This window comes from Haliaeetus albicilla, chromosome 5 (assembly GCF_947461875.1).
Source record: "Haliaeetus albicilla chromosome 5, bHalAlb1.1, whole genome shotgun sequence".
Classification (NCBI taxonomy): Eukaryota; Metazoa; Chordata; class Aves; order Accipitriformes; family Accipitridae; genus Haliaeetus; species Haliaeetus albicilla.
In genome coordinates, this window is record NC_091487.1 from 42,094,740 (window position 1) to 42,107,066 (window position 12,327).

Below are 12,327 nucleotides of genomic sequence, written 5' to 3' on the forward strand. Positions count from 1 at the left end.
CAGCAGACCACTGCCAACACATGCTTTCCCATAGAGTACCAAATCGTTTTATCAAAATCTTAATGGAAACATACTGCTTTATATAAGATTTTCACTGACTCAGCAGACCCATTGCAGAACACTTGGCACAGTGCAGTGGGCTACCAATGGCTCAGGAAAAAAACCTGCTCCAATACACTGTAGCATCTGTGGTAAAAATACCTCAAATTAGTAATGGTAATCTCTACTGTAAGTTTTATCAGACATCTCTAGAATTCTCTGTGAGATCTCTTTTGGCTTCTGTGGACGTCTAATAGCTTGTAGACCCAAGCCCAGGACATTAATTCAAAATTTGTTTGGCCAGTTGGAACTAGCAATTTAACAACTGAATTTTTAATGGGAGAACTCTGAAATGTACCCCTCTTCAGATGCAGGAATGGGCAACTCCACATTACCATTGACGTCAATCCATCTGTTTCTGTCTTTCTCTTTCTCTTTCATGTTATCCCTAAGTCAGTGTCTCTCATCTCCCCACTTCACATTCCTACCATTTTTCCTCCATCTCTGCCCATGCTCCTCTCCCATTTATACCTGAGTCTCTCTCAGTGTTGCAGTTGGACTGAATATGGAAAGACTGCAGCCCACGTAACTCATCTTCATCATTCCCTTCGTCTTCACCATCCTTGTCGCTGTCTGATGAGAGTGCAGGCACAGAGGACAGGGCAGAGATGGACTCGTGCCTGAGAGGCAGGAATTGGAAGGAGTATTATGGTCTATCTCAAGAATTGCCCACCATTTCAATCCTTACACCAGGCAGTTCTCCACCTTATCTCCATTCACACTCAGCAGGCTGCCTCAACTCTCCCCAACAGCCCTCGCTCTAGCAAAACCCATGTCTGAGAAAAAGGGCAAGTCAAACCCTGCACAAAGGTGTGTAAAGCCTTCCACAGCAATTGCCTCATACGTGTGGAAGGATGACAAAAATCAGAACAGAAGTAAACAAGTCTGAGAAAGTCAAGTGGAATGAAACTTGGCCTTCCATTTCAGACCCCGCCAATTGATGAGGTCAAGATGGTAGAGCATATTCGAAAGGCAAATATTTTTCCCACCCTTAGGCATTTCCTCTCTGGAACTGTTTTACACATCAAAAATGTCACAGAAATACTCCCTGTTTGATGGCAATTGGGTATATGGCAAATTATCACATAAGAGACAGGTTCATATCAAGGACTGCACCGCGTAGATCCTGAAGGCACAGCCCACACACCGTAAGAGCACCGTGCTGCCTTTTTTAGCCTTCAGGCACAAGGAATAATGTAAAACATATTTTGGGCAGATCTTTAATCAAAATACATCAGACAAGTGTTCCCACACAGACCTCAGAGGCACTCCCAGCATAGAATTCCCCAATACCAATCAAGGATGCTTACATCAAACTCTTTCTTCTCCTCTTCTCCTTCCTCCCCTCACCCCTTCAGTCAACAGAACCAAATGAACTAACCAACTTTGGACAATAATTGAACAAATGAAGAATCCCTAACAAATAACTTTGAGTAGCGCCCACTCCATGGCCTTGAGCTAGAGTGCCAAACTCATCATTAGTGACATTTATAGGATATCACTAGTGGGCGTTGAGTGCCAAGCATTATTCATGAAATAAAAATAGCTCATCCACCAAATACAGAGCAGCCTGGCATGGGACCAACTTCGCCTGCAGCTGACAGATAGCAGGCTGTATTGAAACATGGTAAGAAGTAGCTAAGGTATTTTAATCTTTTCTCTTCCCATATAGTGGCAGAACATTTATTTCCATTTTATTAGGAGTGGCTGAGCAAGAACTACCCAACCCTTTCAGATGAGCTTTGAGGTGTTCTGGCAAAAAGAAGAGTGAAACTGACTGTAGTCTGCACAGTCCCCCAGTGAAACAGTTTCATGTTGACTGTCTTCATCTACTTTTGACATTTTTCAATGTCTTCATCTTTTTGACTGTCTCCTTGCACGTCCACCTTGTCACTCTCAAGTTCTTCTGTCTAAGCAGGTATCTCAACAAAGTTCAAGCACTACAGTATGTTTGATGTTATGCCATATTTCATACTATGAGGTACTTATATATGGTAGGCAATATTAACTTTGTATCAGTAACTTTGATAGCATCCTTCTGCTTGTAATCATCATGGTTAGTTGAGAAGTTTATTGAGGAAGAAGGCCTGGATTATTAGACATTTTAACATCTAACTTGTTGAATACCTCACTATGATGAGGTGATATGGCGAGGCAAGGTTATGTGTTAGCTAAAGTCCTGCATGTACTGTCATTGGTGTAAATGGAGAAGGGAGGATTGCTATCAATGTGTTTTATGCTACAAATAAAGATGGCCTTCGTCCATCAGATGATGACTGACAAAATTAGTAAGGGGGGAAAAGGTATGTTCCAATATTGTCAAAGGGGCTGAGTAAGAAAATGCAAAACATATTTTGGAAGTCAGATGGGAGTCTTTTCATACCTCACAGGAAGTGCCAAACAAATCATGAAGTCACATGAGTTTGATACAATTGTAAGGTTATCTTGCATTATCCCAGCAAAAATTCATGCCCCCCTTCCACATTCTCCTTTTTACAACTCAAATATGCTTTTCAGACCCAGTCCTGTGACTTGAAAGGAGATAACTGAATGGGGTTTTCAAAAGGATCTTAGGCCCACTGACTTGAAACTGAGATACTCCTGAAAATGAAATCTAGGTTTATAAGGTCTTGAGTGTTTTAACTGTTGTGCTTGCCCAAGTTAATCCCTCAATTTGGACTTCACTACTTCCTCCTTTCTTTCCCTGCCTTCTTCTATGTACTTTGGATTTTATTCTAAGCCCCTCTGTTGCACACATCTCTTCAACACTCTTCCTCAGTTCTTGTTCGTGCTTAGCTGGAAGTCAGAGTAACGTAGGATGAGGTTTCAAGCATGAGAGCTGCTTCCAAATAAGGACCACACTACAGCATTTTGAAAGCAAAGGAGTAAGACTTCTGGGTTTTCCTGAATTCTTGCTGAGAGCAGGTTCAGCCAAACCCCAACAAAGCATCATTATACCAGAATGAATGTTTCAGAGTAGCTATTCCAGAATAGCATGTACAGACATGTCCAATTCTCATGATACATGTGACTCACTTAGAGCAAGGATTTTAATTGTCCTTGCTCTTGTCTTCTTCCTTGGCTGAGGCACTGTCCCATTCTAGCACTGTGCCTGGATCTTGCTCTGTACGGATGGGCAGAGTCAGTTGCACTTCAGCTCCTAGTTTCTGAAGTGTCTGCCAGGATGGGATCAATGGCAGGGAAGGACCTTCAGTTAGAAAGTCTTCAGGACACACATACAGACTTAAAAGTGCCATATGTCTTTATGGAGCTCTAGTATTAGGACATCTGATATTAGGTACTCTGTGTTCTTTTGCAACCCAACTTGAATGCAACCCTTCTTTCTTTTCTTAAAACAAAACAGACAAGAATGGCAACTATCCATTTAAAGAGGTATTTTGTCAGCGTTCCCACTCTGATCTTGTGCTACTTAAACCCTCAGCTTTAGGGGCATATTTATGAAACTGTAACATCCTATGTGGTAGGGATCACTAGCAGATTGCCCTGCCCCCTGCCCAAATGCCTAAGGGTTTTAAAAAGAAAGTTACCCTGCTTTTCCCCACAGAAAGGTCAGAGTGCTGCCGACTTCAGTTTCCCTGGTGTTATAATTGCAGTACTTCAGCACAGACCCAGGCACCACTTCTGATCTGGCATCAAAAGCCTGCCCCATTCTGAGCCCTAGAAACCACACAGCTTTCCTGGACTGGACTAAAGGCTCACTGACAGTTTGATAAGGAGCTCTTCTTCCCAAATATATCTGATGGCACACAGTACTTCTTCAGCATACATATATAAGTTTTAGACAACTTAATTTGGATAACATTTCTTTCTCCTGCTATTTATACTAGAGCTTCAATGAAAGTCACAGAAAAAGTGACTTTTAAAATTGAAATTAAAAAATATAAATACTCAGCTAAATCATTACTATAAGCCCTGCAAACATTCCACAGTAAAATCAGTTTAAAACTTCCCTTCCAAAAATTTGAGACAAGCTTTTCTAAACAATAAATGCATGCTTAGATCAAAATCAAAACCCTATTAAAAGGCCTTTACATGATTCCCTCTCTGAAAATATAAATGCCTCAAAACCAAAATGTACCAGCAATATCAGCTGAGTACAAGTTCTATTATTCCGAACAACCAAAGCTCCTCATGTTCAGCAGATGAGAGAAAAGCACACATCTGCAATTATCACAACCAGAGGCAGAACTGAAAAGCTCTCAGGGGCACAATGGAGAACTGTGGGTCATACAGGCCAGATTAGTTCCAAAATAATCCAGTGTCCCATAAAGGTGAGTCAGAGAAATCCTTCAGAGGAGAAACTTCAGTCCTTCTAGAGAAGAAGTTTTTAGAGGGACTGAAAAGGCTGGGATTCTTCAGTTTGGAGAGAAGGTTGGATGGAGAGAGGTTATGATAAAGGTTTACAAAACCATGGGGACTACAGTTAGCTGGATGCAGAATGACAGTTCACCAAAGCTCACAATATTCAGAAGCAGGGAGCTTTCAACAGAAGTAGCAGGAGTGTGGTTTAACAGAGACAAAAAAAGCCCTTCTTTCCACAGAGAGCAGTGAACTCCAGGAACTTGTTACCAAAGGAGGGTGCAGAGGCAGACAATATTATGAAGTTCAAAAAGGATTTATACAAACTTAGTGGACAATGGGTCCGTGACCAAATACTAAAGGGAACAGGTAGAGATGTACCTCCTAACACCCCTGATATAACAATTGAGCATGAGGCAAATGGACCACAAAGGTTCATATAGCAAGGCTCATACAGTGTCTCACTAAATAGCATCTTCCATTGCCACTGTCACAGGCAGAATACTGGGCTTCATGGAGCACTGGTTTGGCCCAGAAAGGCATCTTCTGTGTGTTTACATGCCAGATGTTATTGACCTGGGCCAATCCCTCCCCTGCCAGTCACAGCTGGATAGAGACAGCACTGTCCTGATTTGGAAATCTTCAGCTCCCCACTGCCTCCTCAAGTCAGTTTTGTTTCCTCAGGATTATTTCGATTATTTATCCTGTCAGACACTCATACTATGGCACTAGCAGAATGCATTACTTCCCCCACTAAATTCTAGCAATACTGTTCTAGAGAAAATCTACTAGAACAAATGACATATCACCATGCAGGGAGCTTTTTTATACTACTGTGAGTCCTTTTGAGACAACAGTTTTACACCACAAGGTGCAACCCAACTCTCCACTGCAACCTACACAGACAGACTTTGGAAACACAGCCAGAACAGGTACAGGGCATCTAGAAAAACAATCTTACTCAAGTTCATTAGTTTTCCTTCTCCCACCTCAGTAATGCTGGTCCAATAGGCTCTTCCTCCATATTCAGTCCCAATCCAAAATGCTCTGGAGTTATGTCTTTGCTGATCTCCAGTGACCACAGTGGTTGATCAAAACTGAAAACAAGCTTTCAAAGCTGACCAAACAAGTAGATTCCAGGCTTGCAAAGAGGTTACAAAACAAGTTTAATAAAGTTCTGGGCTTGGCGTGGCACTAACACCGCCCTTCAGCAAGCGTCTGTGACGGAAACAAGTATCACCTAATGCGGAAGAGGACTGGGATTATCTGTCACAGGCTGAGCCTTGGTAGGGTAAGGCTGCAGCTGCTGGAATAATGGAGAGTCTGCTATAAAAAGCACATTGCTCGACAGCTCCAGAATTTTGGCTAGAAAAAAGGCTTCCTGAGTTCTCCAGCATCATTACTGAAAGCATTTATTAGACAAGACTTGTTTCAAGAATGAGCAGATCAAGACTTTTCCAAATGAAACTATGCAGACAGACTTGTTTCAACATTACTTGCTCCCAAAGGGAGTGGGAAGGTCTTTGTGATACTCAACACAACAACTAGTGTGGTAAGTCTTCCAGTGCTTTGGCACTTTTATATCCAGAATTCAATCTGTAGTTATTTGAAGGAGCAAAATTGAGGCACATAGCATCAAAAATATGTGTTTATCTTTTTTTCTCCACTTTGATCCCACATCAGCTCAGTCAGGACTCTCTCCTGCATTGCTTGCAGTCAAATTAGTCTCAGCTACTTACTAACTACAGAGAAACCAAATACATTACACTAAAAATCCATAAAATCCCCTGTCACTCTTGTTCTGTTTAAAAACAGGGTCTGCGTTTAAGCACCACTTTTTAAAGAAAGGTCACCAGATAAATTTAGATCTATTCAGTTTGTAGGCTGTGGTAGTTTGTTTTTAGATATGTTGTTTACCGAGTAAAAAATAATAATATGATTCAGCTGCCAAGAACTTTTCCCATGGAAATGATTTTTATATTTATTATTTATATTACTATTATTTTTAGGTGACCTTTTTCAAAGCCTCCAGAAAATAGTTATGATCAATATGGCAAACTCATACAGCTCACTGGTATACTTCAGTACTGACACTGCAGAAAACAGCAGTTAAATTGCATTCAGCCTAGATCCAGAGAACTTTATTCATGAAGGAGCAAGGCTTCCCTGGTGGGATGCTGCGTACCAGCCTCAGTGTTGCTAGGTAAACTGCTTATTAAAGTTTCTGACCACATCATTAAACTAAATTAAGACACAAGGGGCATTGCATACACATTGCAATCAGTGAAGCAACACTAAGCAAGTCTGTCTCGAAAATCACAGTCAGGCTTCTATATCCAAAGAAGGGGGGCACAAAAACCATGGCAAATCCAACAGGAGAATAAGAGAATTTTTGGAAGACACTATCAGTGAAGACAGCAGAAACCTTACAGTTGATTCCCAGTGCCACACTTTTCACATGAAACCCTACAAAGCCAGCCACCTCTTCTCAGTCTACTCTGCTCACCTCATGAGTCCAGCTGTCTTGTGTGGAGGAGACTTTTCTGCCTGCTTCCCTCTCTGCTTCATGTCAGACAGTCGCTGCCGCATGTTGATGGTCATCTCTGAGCTCAGACGCCAGATGAAGATACAGCTGAAAGAGGGAAAGGCGAGGCTGGGGTCAAGTCTCCATTCAGTTTATTGATATTATCAATTCCCACTGCAGAGACAAACAAGAGCCCTTCTGTGGCAGGGAGAGACACACGCAGAAACAGCTCCACAGAAACTCAATCCCGTCACAAGCCTCATAACAAAAGGGTAAAACCTGCTTGGCAAAGACTCCCTGTGGGCGAGAGCAACTGCAGAGGTATTTCCACAGACTCATCTCTGATCCTATACCTTTATTTGACGATCTGACCAGCTGCTGATGGAAATGCCATAACAAGTCCCGCCACGGTCAGCAGGATAAGTGGAGCCTACAGATGTCCTTTGCATCCTCTAACAGTGGCTAAGCCTCAGTCTCTGATTGCAACTACTCCCATGGGCAAGGCCTTCCTAATGCCTGCCATCCCATGGAGTCTCCGTGGTATAATAACCGTTAAGCTTATGTGGCAGTACTTTTTGCAGTCAGGGTGCTTGTAATATTTTACTTGAAGTCCCTCCAGGAAACTTCTAAGGAATTTGATTGAATTTGGTCAATGGATTCAAAAACATTTGAGAGAGGGAAACAAACAGTGTGATCTCATTGGTCTCATTTTCTTCAGAAATCTGGCTTAAAAAAAAAAAAAATTCCTCATCACTCACAGTATTCCTTATGAGAATACTGTATCTCATCTTCAGCTACTAGAAAGTAAAATCACCAGCATTTTCTTTGAAATTTAACCTCAGTGCTAACTAATTCTTTTCATCTCACCCATCTTTCCTGTCTAGCTGGTATACTTACACTGATGTAGAAAAAGAGGTGGTGCTTTTGCTATCACTTATAGAATCCCTCACCCTACTTTGGGATCCAAAGAGGATTTAATCCAGTTCTTCAAGACCCATCAGTGCCACCATATTCATGGGTACCCCAATTCATGAAGGAGTTTTCAACGAGGGGCTTTCCCCTCTTCCTTGCTGGTCTCTAAAAATTCATTTGCTCTGCCATTTTGAACAATAACCATGAACTTTGGTCTCTCTGACCTGAGGCAAATGCCAAAAGCACCAGGATCCTGAGTGCCTGCATCTTCTCCATTTTTTTTCCTCTCATGAGAAGACATTATAAAAGTTTTTTATTTCCATACCACACAAAAAGAAAACAGAAATCCCACTTTGCAGCCTGTGGAGATTGTAATGCAAAACTAAAAATTCCCTTCTTGCCCCCAGTGCCACTCCCTTTGTGACAAAGCTCAGGAGTGTCACTCCCAGCTACTAAAGTCACACACAGATGCTTCCCATCAACAGTGAACACACTGTCATCCTCCCATCCCAGATTTTCAGCCAGGAGAAAGTGGTGAGGCACTACATCTGGAAACTATGGCAACCCGGGGCAGCCAGCTGCTTCCCCTCAAGCAGCAGCTCCCTCAAATGTAACTGCAACCATAATCTGCTGCTGAGAAAAATACCAAAAAGCAGGAAACAAACTTCAGAAAGCAAATCTGGCTTGTTCATTTATCCCACCCCCACAGCTATCAAACCTAGAGATAAGCAGCAAACAGTATGAACTTGAAAATAAATTAGCATTCAACACAAAGCTCTACAGAAGCATACTCCCACCTACCCCTTTTGCTGCTTTTTTTCCCCCTTGCAGTACTTTTCTCACATGGGTCTCCCAGTCCTTGTGCCCTTCCACATCACCATTTTTCTTTCCATTCTCAGTTTTATTCTTTGCACATGCTGCTGTGTATGTTTCCCTGTTCTCCTTTGAAAAACATGCTTTCTCATCTCCTTACAGCAAAGATCTTCGTTAATCCTTTCCTCACTTCTCATCCACCTCCTCCACACCCTTAGTGAAGAAAATTACCTTTTCGCTCATGGTAATAGTCAACAAGGGAACACTGCACTAAATTACAAGGATCACTGGGGACCTCCAACCTTCCATGTTCCTGGAATTTATCAGAAATCCACAACAAAAGGACTGTCTTTTCTGCAACTTTTCCCCTAATCTATTTACACACATGAAAGGTAAAGAAAGAGGAAAACTAAATTATTTACTTTTTACTGACAGACAGAAATAACCAGTTGATGCAATTTAAGGTGATATATTGTATGTTCTGTAACAATACACCCACTAAGACTCTTTTTCTGGTTCAACTGTGTTTTATTAATAGAAAAGAGAAAGAAAGAGACAGAATCTGTGTTGCTGTGGCCTTGAAATAGCACTCCAGGAACCATCTTCCTCAAAGGAAAAATTTTATTCGGTTCAGCCGATTTAAGCATTCACTGATTCCAGAAGTAGTGGGTCCACTCACCTCTACAATCATCATATTAGGCATATATTCTCCTTTTCCCCTTGGGCTCAGTCTGGTGACTACTTATACTTTTGGTGAGCTGATTTAGCTCACTAAATCAGCAGAAAACTCAGCTGGGGAGGTGCTGATGTAGTGACCTGAATCAGCTTAATGAGGGGTCAGCACACCACAGCTGATTTAGGGGAGTGGGGAAGAGGACTGTATGGACAGGAGCAAAGAGTGGGGACGGGCCTGTCCCTCTTGCTGCTAGACAGGCTCATTCACCTGGTGAAACCTCATCAACAGAAGTACTGTAAGACAAAGTTTTGGCACCACTGGTCAGAATATCAAAAGCTGCCTTACATTACAGACCTGAAGGCTGGTAAGGCAACAAGCCACAACCCTGTCTCCTTTCCAGCAGGGAATAGTACCTACCCTCAGAAAACCACAAGGTAAGTACTTCACATGGGCGTCTCATTCCATGGAAGGATAATATAAGCTCTGTGACCTTTGCCAACAGCACACATTTAGGATTCAGAAAGCTCTGAGGTTTATTTGGAATTCATAAAACATCCCTCATTTAAAAAAAAATTCTACCTTCCTTCAGGACACACATTAAATCCAGTGTGAGATGGCATAAGCTGATATCACAGACAAGCAAACCCCTCTTACCTGTCACCAGAAACAGAGATCAGATGTTTGCAGTCATTACTGAATTTCATCCCGGTTACAATCTCTGTGTGAAATAAAGCACAAGAAAAAAAAAAACCTTCCCTGAATTATTCCAATGAGCAGAAGAGATCATTAGCCAAATAGCCTATCTGTGCTCAGTGACTCAAATTCAGATTAAAGCCAACACACTTCACAGATCAATATGCCCCCATTACCATAACCATTTAACAAAGAATCTAGGCTTGACATGGAAAGGGTAGCCCACAGCAAAATGAGCAGGAAGACTGAAAGTCTCTTTTTGCCTATAACAGAATAGACCCTCCATGGTAGGAGCTGAGGGTATATCATAATGAAACATAATATACACTGAAAAAACACAGACTACCTTATAGGCTATTAGAAAACCTGTGTAAACAAATACATGGCCTGACAGGTGTGTATATGCTTGTGTTTTGCAATGCAAAATTCAGTCTGAAAAAAGTTGAAACTGCAATGAAATAAGCTATGACAACTTCATCCAACTGTAACCTACTCCAAAATACCCATTGGGTAAACTTTGGTGGGAAGGAACCTTCAGAAAGCTCTGACAAGTCTCAGACCCTACTATATAATCATCAGCAGAAAAAATGCATTTTCAGAAGTTCACATGCCTTACCTGAATGTCCATACATGGTTGCAACACACTCGCCAGAATAGAAATCAAAGATGGAGAGGTTCTTGTCAGAACAACTGGTTGCAATATAAAGACCAGAGGGATCCGTTTGCACCTGGTTTAGGAGATAAGAGGTGGAAAGACCTGGTTAGAAAGTGCCTTCAGACTGCATGAAAATGGTCCAGAATACCCAGGACAGTCATAGTAGTTAACAGAATAAAATGCAAGTAGCTCCTACAGGACTCCAAATGAGTACCAGGCTATCCAGCACCCTGGGACAAATCTCCAACCTGACTAAACTATTAAAACTATCTCCAACCTAATCAGAGACTAAAGGTGCTTACATTAAATGCCTTCATGATTGTGAAGGCACCACCAGCAATGGACAGACTTATACCTCTCCTACCTCCTTTTAACCACTGGGGTATTCCTTTTTTCTATTTTAAGATCAAAACAAAACAAACAAAAAACCACAAACAGATGCCAACCTCCCACCCCCACCCCCCAAAAATAATCAGAACTGACAAGAGTTAAGTGAAATATTAAGACTCCAATCTTGAGGAGAGAAACCAAAAAAAACCTCAACACTGCTAAGAAATTATCAAACGTCTGGTTTTTGACGGAGACAGGGTATTTAAATAATGATAACTTTTTTTGGTTATGTTTATTTTGTTGCTGTATCTTTTGCTTCCAATGTCACTGTTTGGGTTCTACTTGTTTAACTGCAATGTATATTATGATCTCAGAATAACATGCCAAGACAGTTTAAATTCCAGAGACAATCATAATCCCTTGGTTACATAATTGCCCTAAAAATGAACAAAGCAACATTAAAAATAATTGAGATTCCTGACTTGAACTACACATGAAAAAAAACCCCAAACATAAAGGATATTAAAAACAAAAAATCCAGCTCCCAGCAACATTTCATGTTTTGTGGTCTGAGAAAGATATAATCAAGCACCTGAGCTTACCAGCAATAAAGTGTAGCATCAATTTTTCATTTTCATTACTCTGGCTTATAAAAAACTTTGTAGGAATCATAATAGGCAAAGAGAAAGAGAACTTATCTTTCTCTGTAAAACAGGTGACACTGAACAAAGCTCTTTGCTTTCCTCTCCCTTTTTACCTAGTTATTTCAACATATCAACAGAATAGACTATTTCAGTTGGAAGGGACCTACAACAATCATCTAGTCCAACTGCCTGACCAGTTGAGGGCTGACCAAGTTAAAGCATGTTATTAAGGGCATTATCCAAACGCCTCTTAAACACCGACAGGCTTGGGACATCGATCACCTCTCTAGGAAGCCTGTTCCAGTGTTTGACCACCCTCTTGGTAAAGAAATGCTTCCTCGTGTCCAGTCTAAACCTCCCCTGGTGCAGCCCTGAACTGTTCCCATGTGTCCTGTCACTGGATACCAGGGAGAAGAGATCAGCACCTCCCTCTCCACTTCCCCTCCTCAGGAAGCTGTAGAGAGCAATAAGGTCACCCCTCAGCCTCCTTTTCTCCAAACTAGACAAGCCCAAAGTCCTCAGCCGCTCCTCATAGGACATGCCTCCCAGCCCTTAATAATAATACTGCTGGCCTGTGCAGCTGAACAGGAATATTTGGTTTAAAAAGTAGAAAACTTATCAGTGAAAACAAATACAATGAAGAAGCTTGTTTGGCAACTTG

The 12,327-nt window shown here is 41.5% G+C and overlaps 1 protein-coding gene across 8 annotated transcripts in view; it reads right to left on the reverse strand.

Moving 5' to 3' along the window:
- Positions 1-12,327, reverse strand: part of MAPKBP1 (mitogen-activated protein kinase binding protein 1) — a 107,614-nt gene that overhangs the window by 18,553 nt on the left and 76,734 nt on the right. For all 8 annotated transcript variants that reach the window (XM_069784399.1, XM_069784394.1, XM_069784392.1 and 5 more), the window contains 4 exons: positions 10,654-10,765; positions 9,999-10,062; positions 6,926-7,051; positions 571-719 (listed from right to left, as the gene is read on the reverse strand). In XM_069784399.1, coding sequence (XP_069640500.1) covers positions 571-719; positions 6,926-7,051; positions 9,999-10,062; positions 10,654-10,765 — 451 coding nt within the window. The remainder of the gene's footprint in view (positions 1-570; positions 720-6,925; positions 7,052-9,998; positions 10,063-10,653; positions 10,766-12,327) is intronic.